General features: G+C 44.0%; 1 protein-coding gene across 2 annotated transcripts; it reads right to left on the bottom strand.

The window, feature by feature from the left end:
- MRPS5 (mitochondrial ribosomal protein S5) lies at positions 1–24,475 on the bottom strand. 2 transcript variants are annotated; one of them, XM_068978461.1, is made up of 12 exons: positions 24,317–24,475; positions 19,668–19,748; positions 17,241–17,378; positions 13,784–13,909; positions 12,296–12,529; positions 10,581–10,615; positions 8,398–8,488; positions 7,124–7,170; positions 6,605–6,662; positions 6,236–6,298; positions 2,551–2,687; positions 1–293 (listed from the first exon to the last, which is right to left on the bottom strand). In XM_068978461.1, the coding sequence occupies exons 1-12, from the start codon at positions 24,372–24,374 to the stop codon at positions 69–71; spliced, it is 1,293 nt and encodes a 430-aa protein (XP_068834562.1). In that variant the 5' UTR covers positions 24,375–24,475; the 3' UTR covers positions 1–68. The 2 variants fall into 2 exon arrangements, with proteins under 2 accessions (XP_068834562.1, XP_068834571.1); XM_068978470.1 differs by having other exon boundaries at positions 17,241–17,360.
- Positions 24,476–25,012: the final 537 nt, after the last annotated feature.

The raw sequence follows: 25,012 nt of genomic DNA, 5'->3' as shown, positions 1-25,012 counted from the left end.
TGAGAGAATGAGTCTCTCCCAGGTGCGGGAAGCACCCAGTGCCAGGCTGGCTGAGGCAGGAGGGAAGCCTACATGGCAGCTCTCTTTAAACCTGACCACACAGAGCGCTTCATTCCCTGCATGGCCTGGACGTCGTCCCAGTCCAATTTGATGTCTGGAACCTCATCTTCCGGCTCCGGATCCTTTCTCAAGGCCCCCTGTGGTGAGGCAACCACGATGGGCAGAGGGCCACATTCCTCCCGGAATTCCACAACATGGAGACTCTTCTTATCAGCCAGCTGTTGATGGGTTTCCTGGGCACAACCAGACGGAGAGAACACCAGGTTAGGTCTGGGAGGCTGGTGTTACGCGGTCTGCCCCTGATGTTCACCCGGCCTGGCAGAACTGTCTGCCTGATGAAAATGTAGCAACTCTTAAGAGTTCATTAACTGAGGGTGATTAATACAGCAGGAAATGTGGCCCAGGTAATATAATTTCAGGTTTATTAGCTAACTGAATACATGTAAGAGTGATTGAAGGTAAGATTTTACTTAAAAAAAAAAAGACACAAAAAAATCTGAAGTCTTTAACTCAAACAGCAGGAACTCCCTGCGGCTATACCAACGGTGACCTGCTGGGGGCAGCAGCAGCCCACCCCACCTCCCCACCCCCAAGGGGCATGAAGAAAGGGCCTTGGCCTCCGGTCTCCTGTCGTCCCCACCCTCCCAGTCATGTGCCATGCTGCGCCCCAAAGTGAACTTGAATCTCATCATGCCCCTGCTCTAGCTGCCAATTTACAGGACATGCAGGGAGAGAGGACGTCAAGTATCCTCAGATATCCAGCACCAGACTGGGACAAACAACCCGGTTTCTTCAGCAACAAAAAACGTAGAGAAAAAAGAAAAACAGAACTTCCAGATTAAAAGTGATTTAAAAGACACAGCAAAGATTTTAAATGTATTGATCTTTTCTGCCATCTGATTCAATAAACTATATAAAAAATGTTTTTTAATCTGACATGGATACATTTCTATGAACACTGACTAGATGTTTGATATTGAGCTACTGGTGATTTTTTAGGCATGACAGTAGTACTGTCCGGTACTTTTTAATCCTTATCTTTTAGAGATACATGATGAAATATTTATGTGTGAGATAAACTGATGTCTGAGATTTGGTTCAAAATGACTGGGGGTGGCTGGGGGTGCACGAGCGGCTAACTGTTGGTGTGTAACAGAGCCGTGAGGATTCGTAACAGACGGTAGCCATAAAAGTCTGGACACAGGGGAGTAAACTCAATAGATGGTTTACAGATAGCATATTAAAATATCTAAAATACCGTGAGGAAAGTGCACCTTGCACTATTCTAATTCTGCATATATTTGAAGTTAGAAGAGAGAAGTGCTAATTCATAAATAAATAAATAAACTGGAGTGTCTTATAATCAGTGGCACGTCACTTACACTGGTGTCATTTTCTTTGAGTAGCACAACGCAATTTTTTATAGCTGACGCCATTTTAGAAGAGAGGATACGTAGTCACTGTAGCCAAAGATTCAAAGTACCAACACAAAACAAAGTATCCCATAGAAGAGCAGGTCTGCTTGACCATAAATATAACCCAAAAACAACGATTTTAAGTTACACCCAACAAGTAAGTCTCTAAAAGTAAGTTTAAATTTAGAAGTGCTTTTGAAAGATGTTTTCAGATAGTACTAACACACAGCTGATCAAAAAAGTGCTTTTAGGCAAAACTTTTCTTTCAATTAGTTTTCCTATTTTAAACAGTGACCACTACAATTACTCCATGGATCACTTTATTCAGAAACAGCCAGCGCACTCTGTCCCCCTGCCAAAGTCTGCAGCAAATGGAGGCCCGTGAATGCCTCTTGAACCTGGCTGTCTTTCTGCTCACTCAGCTCTGCTGAGGTCCACCCAGCCCTTCTTTCAAGGGACAAGCCGGCCCTGCAGAGCTGGAGGAGGGGCCCCTGCAATGACAGCCCTCCCTCCCTGCCACTGGTGCAACTGTGAGCCCAGCCCAGGCTGAGGGGTAAGCTGGGCAGGGGCCCGGGGGCCCCATCTATGTGGAGAAATAACCTGAACTAACGCGTGCACGGCTCCTACTGACTCAGATGTCGCCCTGAACAACCTCTGCCGGCGACATGAAACTGACTCGGGACCACTCTCGAGTGCAAGTGCCCAGGGGTCTCCACCCTAGTTCCAGCTGAAAGGACAGAATTAGCAAAGGGACTTTCTCTTTTTATTTAACATTTTTATGTTGTTGGAGTTTTTGAACAAGCACATATTCTTTCCATAATAAAAGCAGATTATAATTACTGGCTTTTAAAAATACTTAATTTTAAAACTTCAAAAACCCATGCAGCTTTTTTTAAAAGGATAATCCTCATGAATTACCTCTTCAGTTGGATTAATTAACCTGATGCAGCCAGAGACTGCCTGGTCGTCAGGTGGCCCAAGAGCAACTCCAGGACTGCCCAGGAGATGCTGGTCTCAGAGCACGCCACTGAAATACAAACTGGCTCCTCAGTTTCCGAGCGCAGGGCTGACTTACCTGGTGCGAGAGCCCCTGGAAGAGGCCCCGGGTGAGGTTGAGCATGTTGCCGGAGCCAGAGACCTTGGCATACATGTCTTTGATGCCGATGAGCCGGCAGATGGTGGTGATGGCTCGGTGGCAGCGGAGGCCATAGCCTGCAAAGAGGAAAATCAAGTCAAACGCCTGCTCACTCGCCCACGGTGCAGGTGGCGCCACCTGCTGGCTGCACATGGCTTCCAGCTCTGGGTTCAGATGGTTCACATTCTGGGTTCATCACTTCCCAGCTGGGTGACCTTTCACAACTTCCAGAACTTCCAGGATGACACTGATTTAAACGAGATGCTATAAGGACCAAGTAAATAATATATATGTTTCTGGACTTCCCTGCTGGCTCAGTGGTGAAGAATCTGCCTGCTAATGCAGGGACCGTGGGTTTGATCTCTGGTCCAGGAAGATCCCACATGTCTTGGAGCAATTAAGCCTGTGCCCCACAACTCCTGACTGTGCGCACACCGCAGCTAGAGAAAGCCCATGAGGAGCAACAAAGATCCACACAACCAAAAACTAATTAAATGACTAATTTTAAAATATACATACCTATAAGTTTGTTAAACACATGGACAAAAGATAGGGCTGTTAAGACTAACAGAGAGCCTGAAGTTTCTTGGCACCCCATGTCCATGTTAGCTAAGGCTCACCAGGCACACCTGTTCTCACCCTCCTTGAATGGTCAGCTGCACTGAATAGAGACATCATCCACTTCCTCCTTCCGGAAAAACTCTTGGCTTCAGTAACACACCCTCCCCCAGATTGCCTCCTAGTTACTGGCCCGCCCTTCTCACCTCCGTGCTGGCCTCTAAATCTTCGGTGGTTTCCTCTCCAGCCACTCACCCTACACTTGGCTACCTGTAATCCCTTCCCATGTTGTTGCTGGTTAGCTGCTCAGTCATGTCCAGCTCTTCATGACCCCATGGACTGTAGCCCAGTCAGGCTCCTCTGTCCATGTGATTCTCCAGGCAAGAACACTGGAGTGGGTTGCCACTTCCTTCTCCCAGGTATCTTCCTGACCCAGGGATCGAACCCGCATTTCCTGCGGCTCCTGCACTGACAGGCAGATTCTTTACCACTGCACCACTTGGGAAGTTCTCTAGCACTCTGATTAGCCAGGCATAAAACTCAGCACATACCTTAAAGCTGAGCTGAAAAATACAGCTTTAATCAGAAGACAGCAAAGATTAAAAAAAAAAAAAAAAGAGTAACTTCTGCAATTAGAACCAGCAGTCTTTCAAAAATCATTCAGATAAAGATGTATCCAAATAACAAGTCTAACAAAAACATTACGCAAGCCACAAATGCAAGCCATATATATGTTTCCAAATTATCCTGCAGAAACATTTGTACTTGAATTACATTTTTACTCCTCAATTACTTGAACAGCTTATCCGGGAACAAAGCCAAAGATTTTGTTTATTGGTGACGTGATTCATAATGCTGGACCTCATCCGGATAAGAAACTCAAGTACTACATCCCGGAAGTTGTTTACACTGGCGTCTACCCGCCTTATGCAGGAGGAGGCGGATTCCTCAAAGAAGCAGATTCCTCTACTCTGGCCACCTGGCCCTGAGACTGTACAGTGTAACTGACCGGGTCCTTCTCTACCCCATCGATGATGTTTATACTAGAATGTGCCTTCAGAAACTCGGCCTTGCTCCAGAGAGACACAAAGGCTTCAGGACATTTGATATAAAAGAAAAAAGCAGGAGTAACATTTGTTCCTATGTAGATTTGCTGTTGGTACATAGTAGAAAACCTCAAGAGATGATTGATATTTGGTCTCGGTTGCAGAGTGCTCATTTAAAATGCTGAATTATGTGCAAACTATATTTTACATAGAAATGTATCTCAAATAGTTCCCATTTGTGTTCTCTTCCATTAGAGGTCATTACTATGTAAAACCATCAAAATTGCCTTTATAGGTCATGTCCATTTGACGGCCTCTAAACCCTTCAGTTCAGACAGTAAAGCATCTGCCTGCAATGCGGGAGACCTGGGTTCGATCCCTGGGTCAGGAAGATCCCCTGGAGAAGGAAATGGCAACCCACTCCAGTATTCTTGCCTGGAGAATCCCATGAATGGAGGAGCCTAGGGGGCTACAGTCCACGGGCTTGCAAAAGAGTCAGACACAACTGAGCGACTTCACTCACTCACTCACTCACATATTTAAAAGATTTTTTCAAAGGAGGTATGTCCAAAACATTATCATTTCAATATGTCATCAATACCATAATATTTTTGAGCTATTCCTTTTTTTTTTTTTTTTTTCATATGGAGTCTTTGAAATCTGGTGGTATCTGACACAGGGGCTCCCAGAAGCCACCTTTCAAATACTCAAAAGCCAAATGGAACATGAAAGGTTTAAACCTTAATGTCCAAGTGCTCACCTCAATACTTTTTCTAATGATACATGTTTTTATTACCTGGCATATGAATGATTACTCATGATTTTGAAGAAGAAGGCAAGTTTAGGTGCACTAATATAATTGGTACTACATTTGATTTTTTTTTTTTTCTTTCTTATTTCCATGCCATGGCTCTAGCAAAGTTGTACTAGAAGCTTTGGCATGAAAAATTTAAATACTGTGTACGTTCTATCTTCTGAACCAGACTTTTTAAGATATTACCTAGAGTTATACAAAACCATTTTTACTGTAGAACCACAGGTGAAACACACATCAGAATGTTTAAGAATTCTACTGCCTGAGTATACTGGGCATAACTGGCATAGCCCCATGACCCTAAATTCTGACTGACTGCTCTTCCCAAGACAGGACAAGGGCCCATCTCCAGATCCTCAGAGCCTGGTGTAGCACCTGGCTCACCAAAGTTGTTTAATTCACACTTAATGATGAGAGTAAATTAATGGAACTGAATACACTATTGGAAAAGAACCATCTGTAGCATCCATCAGTGAATTCTCTAGGAGTAACCAATGCTTTTGAAGAACTGTTGCTTTTGAACTGTGGTGTTGGAGAAGACTTTGGAGAGTCCCTTGGACAGCAAGGAGATCCAACAATCCATCCTAAAAGAAATCAGTCCTGAATATTCATGGGAAGGACTGATGTTGAAGCTGAAACTCCAATACTTTGGCCACCTTATGTGAAGAACTGACTCATCAGGAAAAGACCTTGATGCTGGGGAAGACTGAAGGCGGGAGAAGGGGACAAGAGAGAATGAGATGGCTGGATGGCATCATCAACTCAATAGGCCTGAGTCTGAGTAAACTCCAGGAGTTGGTGACGGACAGGGAAGCCTGGGATGCTGCAGTCCATGGGGTCGCAAAGAGTCGAGTCTAAATAGGTTGACTACTTTTTTTAAAAAAAATCACTGAATTATACATTTAATTCATTTGTTTTCTGTCGTGATTTACAGTACGTGGGATTTCAGTTCCCCAAATGGGGATCGAACCTGAGCACCCTGCATTGGAAGCTTGAGGTCTTAACCACTGGCCCACCAGAGAAGTCCCAAGGCTGACTGCTTTTTACTTCCCCAAAAACCTAATCTACTTAAATCTAACTTAGGCCTGTCCATTTTGGTGTTTTCAAAATGAGTTCAGGCAAAGGTGAGCAAAAACAGGGGTCAGGATGAAACTGGTACAGTTTCTCTGCTTTCCCTCCAACACATCATAAGAATTTTTTTAGTTACCTCTGGGCTGTTTCTTCATCTTGATATGCGTCCTTTTAAATGTTAAGGAAATATCATGGTATACTGGAGGGTAAAAACAGAAACATAGGAAGGGTTAGGGGTACAGCTTTAACGCCCTTGCAAACACCACAAAGCAACCGACACGGCCCTAAGCAGCCATCATGCACCGGCCACGGATGAGTACCCAACTCTGGCTTCACTCATTACTAACCTTCTCATGAGAGCAATTTTCTCTCTGCATTTTATGTATTTATATGCAAGAAGGTAGTAACATGCAGAGAAACACAAAAATACCCACAGAGACATATTGCCACACATAAAGAAACAAGTATAAGCCTGAAAATTTTAAAAGAAAAGATAAACACTCACTGGTATGGTCTTCATATCGTTCTATATAATGCAAATAGTGAACGGCTCTATTCTTTGCCTGAAAGAAAGAAGGAAAACAATTTTCTTAGATCTCTTGTTGGGAATTCACATTTTCTCAGAGATTCAAAAAATACCTTTTATAAAATATTTTATTATGGAAACTGCAAATTTACACCAAAATTTCAGTAGATGCTTCCAAAAGTCAAGGATTTAATTTTGAAAAAAAACTAAAATAACATCACTACCACAGCAAAAAAAAAAAACAAACCCCAAACCAAAACCAAATCAATAATTCCTTAATATTGTTTAACATTCTGTCAGTGTTCAAACACTCCCCACTATCTCATAGTCCCAGTAAGCAAGCACAAGGTTAGAAATGATGCAAGAACACAGGCCCTTCTGAAATTGCCTTTTATGAAATCAGAAACTTTTGACAATAAGTATTTTTCTGTGGTTCCCACGAAGTCTAGCACAGACATTATTGATCTTTTACTGTCAACAAAGAAAAAATGTACATACTTTTCTGAAAGCATCTGTCCGTTCAGCAGCTTTCCCAATGGCAAAACCTTTTAAAGAAAAAGTAAAAATATTTGAGGTGGCAATTTCACTGCAAGAAATTTCCCCTATCAGTATACTTGCAAAAGTACAATAAATGACATGCACAAGAAGCTCACTGTTGGGTTTCTCCGGTGGCCCAGTGGTAAATAATCTGCCTGCAGAAGACACAGGCATGATCCCTGATCTGGGTAGATCCCACATGCGGTGCACGGGCACCACAGCTACTGAGTCTGTTCTCTGCAGCCCGGGAGCCACACCACTAAAGCTCCCGCACCCAGAGCCTTCTCTGCAACAAGAGAAGCCGCTGCATGAGGAGCTCGTGCACGGCAACTAGAGAGCGCCCCGCTTAACACCGGCAGTGCAAAGCCCGCGCAGCAGCAGAGACCCAGGACGGCCAAAATAAAGAAACCAGGTCATCTCTACAGAAAATATATGGTGGTATAGGACAAAGAATTTCTGGGAAGAAAAGGAACTGTTCAAGAGTCGTTTCCTTTGGCAACATTCTATCTACAGGTATTATAAATACCTGTTTTATAAAGTGTCAGTATGAAAAAATAAATAAATAAAGTGTCAGTATGGATGTGAATAGGCAGTTTTCCAGTTTTCTTTCCCTTACACATTCAGGTCTCCATTTCAAAAACAGATGTTCACGGTGGAAACTTTACTGAAGAGTGTCAAGAAGAAACCTGAAGAACTGGCAAACATACAAACTAAACATTCTTAATCTTTCCAGTGCATACTCTTCCAATCCTTAGAGGCTTTTCTTTGCATATAAACAGACTTTTTAAAAATGGGATTATGTTAGTCTTATATGAAGTGGTTTTCAGTTTGTCTGTTTGACCTAATGATTCTTTTGTAAGTAATTTCCCATAATTGTTTAATGGCTATAAAGTATCACAATGCTTGGTTACATATACTCTTCTGGTAACTGTGTCCCTATTGTGGAATATTTATTGTCTCTCTCTCCACCCCCAGTTTTCTTTCACTATTATACATAATACACCCGTGTGTCTCTTAAGCCTTTTAAAATATTCACTGTCCTCATGGGAAAAAGCAGGTGTAGGAAGATCTCTCTTTTCCCTCTAAGGCATTACTTGGGCTCACCACAAGGTCTGTGAGCCTAAGCCACTAAAAGACAGTCAGTGGAATAAGCCTGAAGCCACTGAGGGCACAGCTGAGCGCAGGCCGTGCCTGAGCAGCCCCAGCACCAGCTCCTCATGCCCTACCCCCCTCACCTGCGGCTCCCCGGCCGTTCCCCACAGCGACCAGGACGCGGACGGATTTCTTCCTTCCCTCTTTGGCGGTCATGTTGAAAACATTTCTCACCTAGAGGACAAAATGGCCATAAATGTTACCCCTTAAGGAAATTCTGGAGTAGGAAACCAGAGGAGCCTACAGACACACAGACACAGACACACACACACACAGTGAATAAACACACACAATGAACACACAGACACACACACAGACACACACACAGTGAACACACACCCAGTGAACACACACACACAGTGAACACACACACACACTGAACACACACACACACTGAACACACACACGCACACACAGTGAACACACACAGTGAATACACACACACAGTGAACACACAGACACACACAGACACACACACAGTGAATACACACCCAGTGAACACACACACACAAGTGAACACACACACACAGTGAATACACACACACACAGTGAACACACAAACACAGTGAACACACACACGCACACACAGACACACAGTGAATACACACACACACAGTGAATACACACACACAGTGAACACACAGACACACACACAGTGAACACACACAGTGAACACACACACATGCACACACAGTGAACACACACATACACACAGTGAACACACACACGCACACAGTGAATACACACACACATACGCACACACACACACAGTGAACACACACACACGGACACACAGTGAACACACAGACACAGACACATGCACACACACACACACAGTGAATACACACACACAGTGAACACACAGACACACAGACACACACACAGTGAACACACACACAGTGAACACACACAAGTGAACACACACGCACACACAGACACACACACAGTGAACACACACACACGCACACACACACACACAGTGAACACACACACACACGCACACACAGACACACACACACAGTGAACACACACACCGTCCCTCACTCCCACGAGCACATTCAGCACACTTCCTCCACAGGAAACCTCCATCTGGGCTCTTTCTTCAGGAGTAAAATGGAAATAGGACTTTCTCTTCTTATTTTACAAGCTGGTTAGACGATCTGACTGAGATAACTTCTAAAGAGATTTGAAACTGTAAAACACAGTCTATCTTATTTTAATGAAGGCACCACAAGAAAGAAAAAAAGTTGCTGATTAAACTTGAACACAGTTGGTAACTGACTGACTCACACATCCCAATAGCAGAGATGCTAAAATATGAAAAAGTGTCAATCTTACAAATGATAAAACGCAGGGTTCAGAAATAACCAGCACAGAAGTGGATCTCTATGGATCAGACTCAAGAGAAGACAGAAACTTCTGAAATACCTGATTGTTATGCACTGTAGAAAAATCTACATTTGGGGGCATATTTATACATCCACCAAGAACTACGAAACTGTTAACTGCTTACGTGGTGGCCCCTTTCCCATAAAGTGAACTTAAAGAAAAAGGGAGCTCAAGGAAATCCCCCCCACAGACAAAATTCTTCAAAGGAACCAACTTCCACAAGGGGTACACCAAGACCCAAAGACATAAAGTACTTGTAAATATATTTTAAACTTGAATGTAATTGATACTGAAGAAATAATGTACACAATCACAAACTCAACACACTCCATATGGCATTTAATACCAAGTGTGAGCTCCAAGAGAAGTTGACGATTTCAGGAAATGCCCTGGAAAAAGCGATTGAAATTGACCTGATACAGACTTCAGTTTCAAGAGCCTATAAGCAGCCCAGCAGAACCTTTCCTCAGCAAGAGCTGGACATTCACAGTAACTCCAAGCTTTCTACCCTTCCCCATGTCTCCCCTCAACCTCTGCTTCCTGAACTAAGTGTCAGATACAGTTGATTCTGAGAGAAGTTGCTACTGCAACCTTTGCTTTAAGGAGGAAATTTAATGCAATCTCCCAGTTCTGCTATCAACAATACCACTGAAGTCACCTTGCCACGAGACCCTGATGAGCAGCCCCCCGAAGGGGCAGCAGTCAGAAGAGAACTGAAATTGAAGTTTCATCATTTCCTCACACAAAGCAGCCCTATAGCTCAGAAAGTCACACATCAAAGGCTTTTCTTCACTGTTCCTCCTGCCGCACCCCCTCAATATCTACTACCGTTAACTTCTCCGAAGGCTTAACTCGGTATTTAGTTCAGCACGCCTACCTCAAGTATCCTGGTATCGAAATCATCATACGTTTCTGCAGGGAGAGAAAAAAACAGGAATATAGGTAAATGTGTCCATGTAATTAGTGCACGACAGCATTTTTTAACAGCGGCACCGTCACTGACGTTTCACTAAGAATCTCAGATATTTTGGCGCCACTCTCAAGGCCTGGTCCTCTTCACTGTTCCACCCCTAAATTCATAAACCCGGCCACCATCTTCCTGACTGCTTTCTCCTACCCCTCCAGCTCGCACTCAGTGACTCAAAGGTACTGGTTCTTGGGGCTTGGCCAGCATCTCCAGACTCTTGACCCCCGCTCCCCTTTCTCCATCACCCCTCTGGTCCTCCAGCCTCTGCCACTCAGTCAAGACACTACCGTCCACCACTTCCGCTAGGTCTTGTGAACGTCCTCAACTCGCTCGCCTCCTACCCCCTCCACCACACCATCCAGGATGCAGTCAGTGCAGCTGTCTGGCCACACCTGACCTGCTGGGTGCGGCAACAGAGAAGTCAAAGCACGGCACACACTGGGGCCACTAAAAACTCACGGTCTCCAACTCAGCTGAGTGCTCTCTGCTGTCTGCGGGCCTTCTACATCCTCTTACTTAGGTCTCTCTTCTCACCACAGCAGCTATTTCAAACACTCCCTGTTCTTTTATTTTGACTATAGAAAACCTACATCCATAGACAATGGAACAACCAGCAAAATGTATGTTTATGTACCATTAGCTGGCTTCAGTGATTATCAACTCACGTCAATCTCCTTTCCTCTGAGCTCGGTCCAATTCCCACTCCACTGGGTAATTCTGAGGCCACTCCCAGACACGTTACGTTTGCATCAACACACTCTGGTGGCCACACTTGTCCATGTTCCCATCTCCTTCTCAAAGACTCAAGGAAGCCTCTGGAGAGACGACACTCACACTGCCAAAATACAGCTCACCGGACTCTGTCCACTGCCCTTTCTTCTGTCACAAGTTCATCCATTTATCTACAGGCTAAATCTGGACCCCCAAGAGGGACTTAAGGTCATGGGTTTTTCCCTCTCCCCCCAAATCGTCATTCTCCCAGTGGAAGTATTCTTCTAAGTCCTCAGTGTGCTGGCCTGAGTCCCTCCATCTCAACCTCTCCTCTCCTCTCCTCTTTAAGCCAAACTTAAGAAAGCAGCCAAACTCTTGCCTGCTTTCTCATCTCCTATTCATAGACACGAACAAAATTTTCAGATGGTTTTTACTTCTTTACATACTCAGGAAACAGTTGTTTTCCAATTTCATCTGATAAATATTATCAACTTTCATTTCATGTGTTGTTTTAGGATGCTTAACGACAACTATCTGGTTTCTTCTGTTTTCAAAATAGCACTCCCAAGGCATGTTGCTCCATACCAACAGCACTTGGGAAACTGCGTGCTATGGGTGACTCGGAATAGGCGTAATGCACACCACCACACTCAAAGGCTCTGAGAAGCCACACAAGGAAGACACCAGAACCCAGTGCTCTGCATCCTATCTGTGCAATACTTCTTGGTTTACAGGCCTCTAGTGTTTCATAAAATACAGTTGGTTAACAATGTGAAGTTATTCCAGTGATATTCAAATTCTTGTTTTAGAAAAGGGCAATCTAAACAGAGGAGTAAATAGAAGCCTATTGAAGAATTCCAGAAACTACCGGTGCCCTCTCCATCACAACATAAATGAAACCAGGACTCTGCTACCTCCATTGGGACCGGGGTCAGGGGGGCCAAGACTGACGCCCCCCCACGAGTTTCCGCTCCATCCTCGCTCCCGTTTAACCTTCATCTTCCTCTTCCGGTCCCACTCTTCTCTCTGTTGGACCATATCAGCCTCCACCTTTTTTTGCTCTTCCTTGCTTCTTTGAGTGATGGTCTGTATAGCTCCACTTTTCATAAGTGGGGCATTCAGACCAGGCCATAAGAAGCCACAACGCCCTGAAGGTTTAAAAACACACAGAAATAATTCTTTTAAAAGCATTCATTTCTTGAGTATTAAAATGCCAGGCAATGGGCATACAGATAGACACTGGTGGTGGGAGCTTAAACTAATATACTCACTCTACAGGCCACTTGGCACCGTCTACTAAAATTTTAAACACGCCCATCGTAACAGCCAATAATTCCACTTAATGGTACTGCCTAGAGACACACTGCCACTCAGTTATGAAGCATATGTGTGCTTGAACAAGGGTGTCCACTGAAGTGTTATTTGTAAAGGCCAAAAAGAGAAACAATCTAACTGTCTAGCAATATTGAAACAGCAAAATGAACTGTGGCTTATCCAACCTATGAAATGCGCTGCATTAAACTCAAAGAATAAGGCAGCCCTGTAGGTCCTGATATGGAATAACTTCTAAGACCTATTACTGAGTGAAAAAAAATGAAGTATAAGAGAATATGTACCATGTGATATGATCTAATTATTTTTAAAAGAAAATGTATATTCCTCTTAGGTTATGTATACAAAAGCATTAGAAATGTCAGGATTGTTAATCGGCTATAACCCGATACAAAATAAAAAGTTTAAATTAAAAAAAAACAGAAAATGTCAGAAGGAAACACATCAAAATGAAATCAGTGGTTTCCTTAGCAGAGGCAACTGAGATTAAAGAAAATAAAAAAGGCATCAAGGGACTTCCCTGGTGGTCAAGCAATTAAGACGCCTCACTTTCAATTCAGGGGATCCCCAGCCCACAAACTAAGACTCCCACATACTTGTTTTTGTAAATAAAGTTTTATTGGAACACAGCTATGCCCATTCGGTTATGTATTACCTATAGCTGTTCGTCTGCTACAAGAGCAGAGTTGAATGGTTGTAACAGGGACCATGTGGCTCACAAGGCTGAGAATACTTACTTCCTAACCCTTAGCAGAGAAAGTTAGCTAATTCTAATTTTCTACCACTGAACTGTAAATTCTTTGAGCACAGGGCCTTTCGCAGCAGATGCCGCACAAGGGCACTTGAGGCCTGTGGAATAAATAGCTCAATGAATGAATCTCTTTTCTATGGGATTTTCTTCCCCTGAATCATGGGGCAATAAGCCATTTCCCTGGACTCTAAAATCACATTTCCTAATGCCCTTCATGAGAAATGTTTCGATGTTTCTAGTTCGTAAAACATTCTATCAAGTTTTGGAGAGAAAAAAAAATCTTAGAAAGCACAATAGCTGTTTTCATAAGTAAGTTTACCTTCACCAATGATCTGACCCCGGTTCAAGTCCTTCCTTCTCTTTCTCTTGGTTCTTTTGCCTCTTCCTTTTCTTGCTCCGGCACCAGTTTCTGCTAAAGCACCTTTCCAGAGCTCGTCTGCTGTCACTGTAAAGAGACAGGTGTCACAGAATTTCTTCAAGCAGTGGTTCAGCGCCTACTGACTTACTCCTGCTGAGTAAAAAGGGCTGGAAGAAGGTGGGTCACCTGCATCATTATGGCAATGAAAGCAAAATTAAAACATCCTTTGCACATTCCACGATTTCCATTTGAAAAACCCAAGATTTGACGCTACTCCTTTTACAGAATACGGCCTCCCCAGCACAAAAGACAACCAACATTTATATCCCAGTTACTTTCCTATAGATGTGTTCCCTGAACATTTTATCACCTGTGTGATAGGGCTCTTCCCTGCCCTCTTGCCTCCACTGTAACTAGCCTAGAGGCTAAAGCGTCTGCCTCCAATGCGGGAGACCTGGGTTCGATCCCTGGGTCGGGAAGATCCTCTGGAGAAGGAAATGGCAACCCACTCCAGTATTCTTGCCTGGAGAATCCCCTGGACGGAGGAGCCTGGCGGGCTACAGTCCACGGGGTCGCAAAGAGTTAGACACAACTGAGCGGCTGCACCTTCACCTTCAGCCCAAAGAACCAACTCTACAATTTGAACCCATAAAACTTAATCATTTATTTGTCTGCTCTATTCTGAAAATGCCCTAAATTTCTGTATATCCTTCAAAACAAGATGCCCAAATTCGTCTTCAACTCTAATGAAAACCTGACCAACACTTGGGAAGGATGAGCATGCATGGGGTCTGACAGTTAGTCCTCGCCCATGGACGTCTGTACTTCTTAGGTGATTATCTTGTACTGTGATGTACAGACCCTGACACCACTGATTTGTTTCCATCTGGGAATTTCTGGGCTCTGCCAACCTTTCCTGCCATACATTGCAGAGAGTATTTTCCCCTCTGTACTTGTGGAACATTCAGATTCTTTACTTCTGATTACTTCTGAATTTTACTGGTATAGCCACGTTGTTTATTAGATTTAAACTGTCTTCACAAGGACTCTGCCTTTCACGTTATCACCAACTGATTTTATGACGACCAATTATTCCACTACCAATTTAATAAAGAATCAGAGCCATACAAACGTTGTACTAGTCAAAAATCTAAGACACATATATCTACATGCCGGAAATACTAAACACATTCTAGAAGTCAAATAGCATCTTCATTTTCCTTTTCTTATGAGCCCTTAGGCTTCAAAGGTTCTACCTGCTTGCTTCCTGAAAGGCCTTACACTTTGATCCTTTGGTTTGATAAAATGAAAAGAGGAAAATGTTTTGGATTTACAGTATTTTTTAATGTTTTGCATCTATCGAGTACCCTGTTTTTCAAAATACACATATTATTAGAACTAATCTTTGCAACCAAAGCTCAGAAAAATAGGTCAGTTTCCACATCACATGCTGCTTTGTGTATTCCTGATCAAAGCAAAGAGTTAAACTCAGACTTTAGATTGACACTGATTCATTTAAGAGAACCACAGGTTTGAAATAAAATTACCAACCTCAAACTAAACTCTCACTAAACACTGACTTTCTTTCTTTATTCCTTGAAAAGGATGGTCTATAAATGTCATCAAAAACTTGAAAGTTCACCGTACAAGCACTTTTAATGGAGATAAATCAGGATTCCTGAAAAACACCTACTTCTGCTTCACTGACTGTGCTAAAGCCTTTGACTGAGAGGATCACAACAAACTGTGGAAAATTCTTCAACAAATGGAAACACCAGACCACCTTACCTGCCTCCTGAGAAACCTGTATGCAGGTTAAGAACCAATAGTAAGAACAGGACATGGAATAATGGACTGGTTGCAAATTGGAAAAGCAGTACATCAAGGCTGTATATTGTCACCCTGCTTATTTAACACACATCATGCAAAATGCCGGGCTGGATGAAGCACAACCTGGAATCAAGATTGCTGGGAAAAGTATCAATAAACTTGGATATGCAGATGGCACCACCCTTATGGCAGGAAACAAAGAGGAACTAAAGAGCCTTTTGATGAAGGTGAAAGAGAGAAAAAGTGGGCTTAAAACTCAACATTCAGAAAATGAAGATCATGGCATCCAGTCCCATCACTTCATGGTGCATAGATGGGGAAACAATGCAAACAGTGACAGACTTTATTTTCTTGGGTTCCAAAATCACTGCAGATGGTGACTGCAGCCATGAAATTAAAAGATGCTTGTTCCTTGGAAGAAAAGCTATGACCAACCTAGACAGCATATTAAAAAGCAGAGACATTACTTTGCCAACAAGGTCCATCTAGTCAAAGCTATGGTTTTTCCAGTAGTCATGTATGGATGTGAGAGTTGGAGCATAAAGAAGGCTGAGCACCAAAGAACTGATGCTTTTGAACTATGGTGTTGGAGAAGACTCTTGAGAGTCCCTTGGACTGCAAGGAGATCAAACCAGTCAATCCTGAAGGAAATCAGTCCTGAATATTCATTGGAAGGACTGATGCTGAAGCTGAAGTTCCAGTACTTTGGCTACTTAGACGCTGGGAAAGACTGAAGGCAGGAGGAGAAGGGAACGACAGAGGATGAGATGGTTGGATGGCAACACTGACTCAATGGACATGATTTTGAGCAAGCTCTGGGAGTTGGTGATGGACAGGGAAGCCCGGCATGCTGCAGTTCATGGGGTCACCGGACATGACTGAGCGACTAAACAATACAAGAACCATCTGGATTTGGCCCCAGACCACTGCAACAAAGTGACCAGCACAGTCAGGTGAGCCACACAAAGTTCTGGTCTCCCAGTGCATACAGAAGTCACGTTTACACTATACCGTAGTCTTTCATACAAAAGTCACATTTACACTATACCATAGTCTTTAGCATGCAATAGGATCACGCAGAGTCGGACACGACTGAAGCGACTTAGCGGCAGCAGCAGCAGCATTATGTCTAAAAGCATTATGCCTAAAACAACAGTATACACTTTAATTTTAAAAATATTCTATGGCTAAAAATGTTCATCTTTAGCAAGTCAAAGTAACAACATCAAAGATCACTGATCTCATATCACCATGTCAAATATAATAATAACTCAAAAGTTTGAAATATTGCAAGAATTACCAGAATATGACACAAGAGACACAAAGTGAGCAAAGAGTGTTAGAAAAAATGGTGCAGACAGATTTGTTCAACACAGGGTTGCCACAAATGTTAAATGTGCAAAAAATGCAATATCCTCAAAACACAAAAAAGCAAAGTGCAATAAAACGAGGTATGCCTGTACATCATATGTTAACCTCTGAAGTGTAAATTCGTTTAAGCAGAAGAAAAAGGAGAAAAATTAAGATACCAAAGCACCTTTTATTTTCCTGTTTCATGAAATGGGAAGTTTGTGGCCAGACTACGTACATTTAGTGAAGAAACTGTAGGATCTGTACTGCTGGGCCGTCAAGTTGCTGGGAGCAGAAATGCAGCACTGTGTCTGTAGCACGCGGGCCAAGCGGGTAAAATGACAGCTGTCTCCGGTTCCTGCAGATGACAAAGGGCCTGTAGGTAGACAAGAGTAAAACTTAGATGCTCCACGCCTGCGCAGAAACACTGCCAGCACCGACAAATTAACTCATACTGATAAAAACAAGTCACTAAAATGCTGAACTTTTAAGAATCGTATTTTGAGGACAGTTCTTTCTTTAAAAAATAAAAGCAAACTTTTGGACACTGGCTCGGATAATACAGGGAGATCTCTCTGGACCTGTCAGCTTGCTGAGTAAACGGTTCAATTAAAAATAAATAGAAACTAGTGGCTTTTCATTTTAAATAAATTCGGGTCTTCAACAATCACTCTAAATCCCATTACGTTGGACACATTTTAGTTTTTCTTGTAACCCCCTCAACGTTCAACAGAATACCAAGTACACATTAATTTATTCTTGCTGTTCTATGTTGCAATCCTTGAAATACTCAGCTCAGCTCAGCTCAGTCACTCACTTGTATCCGACTCTTGCAACCCCATGGACTGTAGCCCACCAGGCTCCTCTGTCCACGGGATTTAGATCGCATCAAAACTGTGCTTGCGTCTATGCTCAGAAAAAGCAGACATGGGGCTTAGTTAAATCTTCAATTAGCATAACGATGTTAACAGGGAAAAGAATAATATGCACTATCTATTTGGAAATACAACCAGGTAGAAGTTAAAATAAAGTGTCACTGGAAAATGAGAAGGCCTAGCAAAGGGAAATGGTTTTAAGGTATAAACCTTTTGGTATTCCTTGCAAGTGTAGTATTTTAAGATAGCAATCTTCAAAGTAGGAGCTACTCTCCTCATTTTACACACAAAGAAACTCAGGGTGTCGTTTGGTCGTGGCTGCACAGGCAGAAAAAGTGAAGGACAACTGTGTCTTCATTCCACCAGTCATTACTTTCCTCGCCCCAGAGTCTCCTGTGGGACTGTCCCCCTAGCAAGAGTGCTGCTTTCTGGCCTTCCTCGCAGAACCCTTCTCCAGGTCCTGTATCCACTCAGGTTGGGACACTGCCGGGCTCAGAGTCAAGGGCAGGGTAGGTAGTTTATGACTGAACGCATCACCTGAACAACGAAGAAACAGATGCAGGACGGGCCACGCGCTCGGACCACTTGAACAAGTACAAAGGCGTCTCAACTGCAGGGCTAACAAGATGAAAGGAAGACTAAAGGCAAAGTCCAGCCTGGGGAGGACACAGCGAGATTTCAACTCTGCCCTAACCAGAGACCACGCAGAAGAGGCCATAAGCATAACTGGCTACAAGCATAACATGATATTCCCAGGTGGCTTGCTCAGGTGTAAAGAACCCGCCTGCCAATGCAGGAGGTGGGAGGTCAATCCCTGAGTCGGGAAGATCCCCTGGAGAAGGAATGGCAACCCACTCTAGTATTCTTGCCTGGGAAATCTCATGGACAGAGGAGCCTGGCAGGCTACAGTTTATAGGGTCACAAAGAGGTAAGGTTCGTACACTTCACTCAAACTAACACAAAGTCAACACCAGTAAGTGATATAGGTATAATGTAATACCTAGTGTGTGCGCGCTAAGTCGCCTCAGTCCTGTCCAATTCTTTGCAACCCCATGGACCATAGCCTGCCAGGCTCCTCTGTCCATGGGATTCTCCAGGCAAGAATACTGGAGTGGGTTGCCATTCCTTCTCCAGGGGATCTTCCCGACTCAGGGATTGACCTCCCATCTCCTGCATTGGCAGGCAGGTTCCTTACAACTGAGCAAGCCACCTGGAATATCATGTTATGCTTATGGCCAGTGGTCAGAGAGTCAGACACAACTTAGTGACTGAACAACAAGAACAAAGCATAACACGGGCTCAGCAAGCACTAGCTTCCTTCCTTTCTGCAAAGTGAGTGAAGAGAGGGCCTGGCACTGTCAGGAAAGAACAAAAACCTTCTGCAAACACTGTGTTTCAAGGAGGCGTCACAATATTCAAAACACCTCAGGACCCAGTCCTGCCACTACTGTCTGTGTGACCTGAAGCAAGTCACTTAGCCTCTAAGAGACTCATTTTAGCATCTGTAAAATGGGAATAACAACTCCGTCACTAAAAACTGGTGTGAGGATTAACCAAGATAACATACTATTAACCTGACACACAAATCATTATTCAAAAAATCATGTCTGTTATATCTTAGAGCCTTGAATTATAACAGCCATTATCATTAAAAATTTGAAAAATACTCTTTAGACCTTACCCATTTCTATTATAAAGAATGTACTTCATTCACTTACATTTTAGAAACTACACAAAGTACTCTTAACATCCGATCTTAGAAGAAAAGGTAGTTAGATAAATAATCTCACCATTGCTGGGAACAGCCTTCAACGCCCAAATGGAAGCTGTTGGAAAGGTGTTTAGGTAAAGCTGCCTGGACCATAAATGACCTGTAAATTAAAAAAAAAAAAAGTTAAGATATCTTTCTACATGAAAAGGAACATTTTTAACACCTAAGGAATAGCAACATCTATAGTACAAAAGAACCAAAACAAGTAAATGAAGTTTCTGGGCACCATGACCACTTGCCCAAGCAGATGACGTCACACCACACTGGCTGCTTCACACTCACACCTGACCTGTTACCAAGCCTCACACAGTCTCCTCAAAAAAGGGCATTCGTTAACCATCAGTTCAGTTTAGTCGCTCAGTCATGTCCGACTCTGCGACCCCATGAATCGCAGCACGCCAGGCCTCCCTGTCCATCACCACCTCCCGGAGTTCACACAGACTCACATCCATCGAGTCCGTGATGCCATCCAGCCATCTCATTCTCGGTCGTCCCCTTCTCCTCCTGCCCCCAATCCCTCCCAGCATCAGAGTCTTTTCCAGTGAGTCAACACTTCACATGAGGTGGCCAAAGTACTAGAGTTTCAGCTTTAGCATCATTCCTTCCAAAGAAATCCCAGGGCTGATCTCCTTCAGAATGGACTGGTTGGATCTCCTTGCAGTCCAAGGGACTCTCAAGAGTCTTCTCCAACACCACAGTTCAAAAGCATCAATTCTTCGGCGCTCAGCCTTCTTCATAGTCCAACTCTCACATCCATACATGACCACAGGAAAAACCATAGCCTTGACTAGATGGACCTTAGTCGGCAAAGTAATGTCTCTGCTTTTGAATACACTGTCTGGGTTGGTCATAACTTTTCTTCCAAGAAGTAAGCGTCTTTTAATTTCATGGCTGCAGTCACCATCTGCAGTGATTTTGGAGCCCCAAAAAATAAAGTCTGACACTGTTTCCACTGTTTCCCCATCTATTTCCCATGAAGTGATGGGACTGGATGCCATGACCTTCGTTTTCTGAATGTTGAGCTTTAAGCCAACTTTTTCACTCTCCTCTTTCACTTTCATCAAAAGGCTTTTTAGTTCTTCTTCACTTTCTGCCATAAGGGTGGTGTCATCTGCATATCTGAGGTTATCGATATTTCTCCCGGCAATCTTGACTCCAGCTTGTGCTTCTTCCAGTCCAGCGTTTCTCATGATGTACTCTGCATATAAGTTAAATAAGCAGGGTGACAATATACAGCCTTGACGTACTCCTTTTCGTATTTGGAACCAGTCTGTTGTTCCATGTCCAGTTCTAACTGTTGCTTCCTGACCTGCATACTGATTTACCATCTGGCAAGTACAAATCAAAACTACAAATTTAGACCACGTCACATCCACTAAGATCACTATAGTTAAAAAGACAGAAAATAAGTGTTGACAAGAATGTAGAGAAATAAAAATCCTCATGCTGGTGGGAATGTAAAAAGGAATAGCTACTTTAGAACACAGTCTAGCAGTTCCTCAAAAAGTGAAACATGGCAGTTTCCATTCCATCAAGCAATTCCACTCCCAGGTACACAGACATGAGAAATGAAAATAGACACACAAAAACACTGCACACAAATACTTACAGCAACACTACACATAACAGCCAAAAGGTAGAAACAACCCACATGCTCAAGTGTGAATGGATAAACAAAAATGTGGTACATACACAAAAGAGAGCATTATTCTGCCCTAAGAAGGAAGAACTGATTTATGCTACAACATGGACAAATCTGAAAAACGCTATGTTAAATGAAAAAAGAAAAAAGTCAAAAAAGATCATGTATTACATGATTTCATTTATACGAAACATCCAGAACATGCAAACAATAGAGGAAAAAAGTAGATTAGTGGTTTCTGGGGGCTGGGAGAATAGGGAACTGGAGGACATGATGGGTAAGGTTCTTTCTGAGGAGATTACAATGCTTTAAAATTGATTATGGGGATGGTTACACAGCTCTGTCAGTCAGTCAGTGCAGTCGCTCAGTAGTGTCAGACTCTGTGATCCCATAAATGCCAGCACGCCAGGCCTCCCTGTCCATCACCAACTCCCAGAGTCCACCCAAACTCATGCCCACTGAGTCGGTGATGCCATCCAACCATGTTATCCTCCACCGTCCCCTTCTCCTCTTGTCCTCAATCTTTCCCAGCATCAGGGTCTTTTCAAATGAGTCAGCCCTTCGCATCAGGTGGCCAAAATACTGGAGTTTCAGCTTCGACATCAGTCCTTCCAATGAACACCCAGGACTGATTTCCCTCAGGACTTGTTGGGCCTCCTTGCAGTCCAAGGGACTCTCAAGAGTCTTCTCCAATACCACAGTTCAAAACCATCAATTCTTCAGCACTCAGCTTTCTTTATAGTCCAACTCTCACATCCATACATGACCACTGGAAAAACCATAGCCTTGACTAGACAGCCCTTTGTTCACAAAGTAATGTCTCTGCTTTTTAATATGCTGTTTAGGTTGGTCATAACCTTCCTTCCAAGGAGTAAGAGTCTTTTAATTTCATGGCTGCAGTCACCATCTGCAGTGACTTTGGAGCCCAAAAAAATAAAGTCTGACACTGTTTCCCCATCTATTTGCCATGAAGTGATGGGACCAGGTGCCATGATCTTAGTTTTCTCACTACTGAGCTTTAGGCCAACTTTTTCACTCTCCTCTTTCACTTTCATAAAGAGGCTCTTTAGTTCTTCTTCACTTTCTGCCATAAGGGTGGCATCATCTGCATATCTGAGGTTACTGATATTTCTCCCAGCAATCTTGATTCCAGCTTGTGCTTCATCCAGCCCAGCGTTTCTCATGATGTACTCTGCATATAAGTTAAATAAGCAGGGTGACAATATACAGCCTTGATGTACTTCTTTTCCTATTTGGAACCAGTCTGTTGTTCCATGTCCAGTTCTAACTGTTGCTTCCCGATCTGCATACAGATTTCTCAAGAGGCAAGTCAAGTGGTCTGGTATTCCCATCTCTTTCAGAATTTTCCACAGTTTATTGTGATCCACACAGTCCAAGGCTTTGGCATAGTCAATAAAGCAGATGGTTTTCTGGAACTCTCTTGCTTTTTCAATGATCCAGCAGATGTTAACAATTTGCTCTCTGGTTCCTCTGCCTTTTCTAAAACCAGTTTGAACATCTGGAAGTTCACGGTTCACATATTGCTGAAGCCTGGCTTAGAGAATTTTGAGCATTACTTTACTAGCGTGTGAGATGAGTGCAATTGTGCGGTAGTTTGAGCATTCTTTGGCATTGCCTTTCTTTGAGATTGGAATGAAAACTGACCTCTTCTGGTCCTGTGGCCACTGCTGAGTTTTCCAAATTTGCTGGCATATTGAGTGCAGCACTTTCAGAGCATCACCCTTTAGGATTTGAAAAAGCTCAACTGGAATTCCATCACCTCCACTAGCTTTGTTCGTAATGATGCTTCCTAAGGCCCACTTAGCTTCACATTAGAGGATGTCTGGCTCTAGGTGAGTGATCACACCATCGTGATTATCTTGGCCGTGAAGATCTTTTTTGCACAGCTCTGTAAATACACTAAAAACCACTGAACTGTATAGTTTAAGAAGGTGAATCATATGGTGTGTAAGTTACATCCCAATAATACCACTACAAAAAAAAAATTTATACACTATAAAAAAGAAAGAAAAAGGCTCTGGAACCAGGTGGTATGGCTGCAAAAACCTGACGTCCTTCCAGTCTAACCTTGAACAAGTTTCTCAACCTGTGTGTCCTAATTCCCTAATCTGTAAAATGGGAATGTAAAGGTATTTATCTCATACATTGTGAAGATGAAAAAAAAAGCATAAAGAGCTTAAGACAGACCCTGCTACACCTAAGAACTCACGGAGGAAAGCTGCAGATGCTAGGTGCTATTTGAACAGGACTTTGAAAAAAGAGGAGGTGGTCACAAACATAAACAAAAGTAAAAATATTTCTCAGGTCAGATTTTCCGACAAAGGATTTCAGGTCAAGTTTCCTAACAAAACAAGTTACAAAAAAGAACTTTTCGATTTTCACAGATCTTTAGATTTCACAATTACGAATGCTGGACTACAGGTTTATAATAAAATAAAATAGAGCGATCAGAGGTCAGGTCAATTGTATACTGGTTCCTAGAGATAAACGTTGCGCTGAAGGATAGCAGGCTGCCTCTCCTCGGGCTGCAAACAACGAACATGGAGTGGGGGACACTACCAACATCCTTCTTTTTAATAAAGAGCATTGATCAGCCCGAAATCTAAAAGAACTGACACTAATCCTATCCGACTCAAGCTGGAGGACAGCCTATTTCCCTTTCGAGCTTCTCTGGCCTCGATCTACCCGCAAGTCGCGCCCGCGGGGAAGGCGATGCTGGCTTGCAACTATCCTCCTCACTTAGCCGAGCATGCACCAGCCGCCTGGTGAACTGGAAGGGACCCTGGACCTCGCGCAGTCCATCCTCACTTTACACACCCAGGCCCTGTGCGAACGCACGCAAGGTCACACAGCAGACCCCAGTGAGCCGGTAACCCGGCGCGAGGGGCCAGGAGCTGCGGCTTCTTGCTTTTCCCCGCCCGGGCGAATGCAGGCCCCGGGAGAGCCGCCCCCACCCCCGCTCCCGCTCGGCTCAAAGCTCCGGGTCCCAGCGTCCCGGCTCTCACCCGCCGAAGCGCCGCACAGAGCAGGGAGGAATCCCGCAGCGCGTACAGCCGCCGCCATGGTGGAGGCCCACGAGCGCCTCCGGCCGAGCAGCCTTCCTACCGCCTGTCGTGACTGCTCTCCATCCACCGGCCACGGACCTCGGCCCAAGACTGAATCCCCAAGGTCCGGGGGCCGCGCCGCAGCGCAGGCCCGAGTGAGCGGGTGTCCGGACAGGCAGCGGGGTGGGGCGAACCCGGCCTCGCTGCGGACAGCCCCCCGCGGGGTCCTCGCGTTAGGACCCAGGGGCGGGGCTTGGGCCGGCCGCCGGGGTGGGCGGGGCTGGCGCGCTGTCTTCTGCCGGCGGGACCCTCGGGATTTAAAGAGCTGCGAGCGGCGTGGACCGCTGACAGAATCCTCTCACTGAATGAAGTTGATGCTGTGGACTCTTCCCAAACCGAAATGAGAGGTACGGACGAGCACGGAGCGGGGTCTAAGTGAAGGTCGAAGCGGGGAATGGTGCACACGGAAGAATAAAAAAGCCGTTCATAGCCAACTCCAGCAGCGCTCTGGATTTGGAAGAAGCACTGCGGGCAATGAAGGCGAATCCATATCCAGAGTGTCAGAAGAAGCGGCTGCTCCTTTCTTAGTAGAACTGGCCCGATGTGGTCAGTCTGCAGCAAGTTAGCTGACTGAGCCTTCGGAGTGTTCTGTCTTAC

Source organism: Capricornis sumatraensis, chromosome 1 (genome assembly GCF_032405125.1).
Source record: "Capricornis sumatraensis isolate serow.1 chromosome 1, serow.2, whole genome shotgun sequence".
Taxonomy (NCBI): domain Eukaryota; kingdom Metazoa; phylum Chordata; class Mammalia; order Artiodactyla; family Bovidae; genus Capricornis; species Capricornis sumatraensis.
The sequence above is the reverse complement of the archived record's forward strand: the minus strand, read 5'-3'. Positions and strand labels throughout refer to the sequence as shown.

Bases quoted from the DNA above. Each gene is read 5' to 3' on its own strand.
- MRPS5 (XM_068978461.1), bottom strand. From the start codon at position 24,374: ATGGCGGCGGCTGTACGCGCTGCGGGATTCCTCCCTGCTCTGTGCGGC. The intron at 6,663-7,123 runs GTATGTACATTT...TCTTTCTTTCAG, and splicing joins GGACAGATGCTTTCAGAAAA to GCAAAGAATAGAGCCGTTCA. The intron at 2,688-6,235 runs GTAACTAAAAAA...TCCTCTTTGCAG, and splicing joins GATGAAGAAACAGCCCAGAG to GCTATGGCCTCCGCTGCCAC.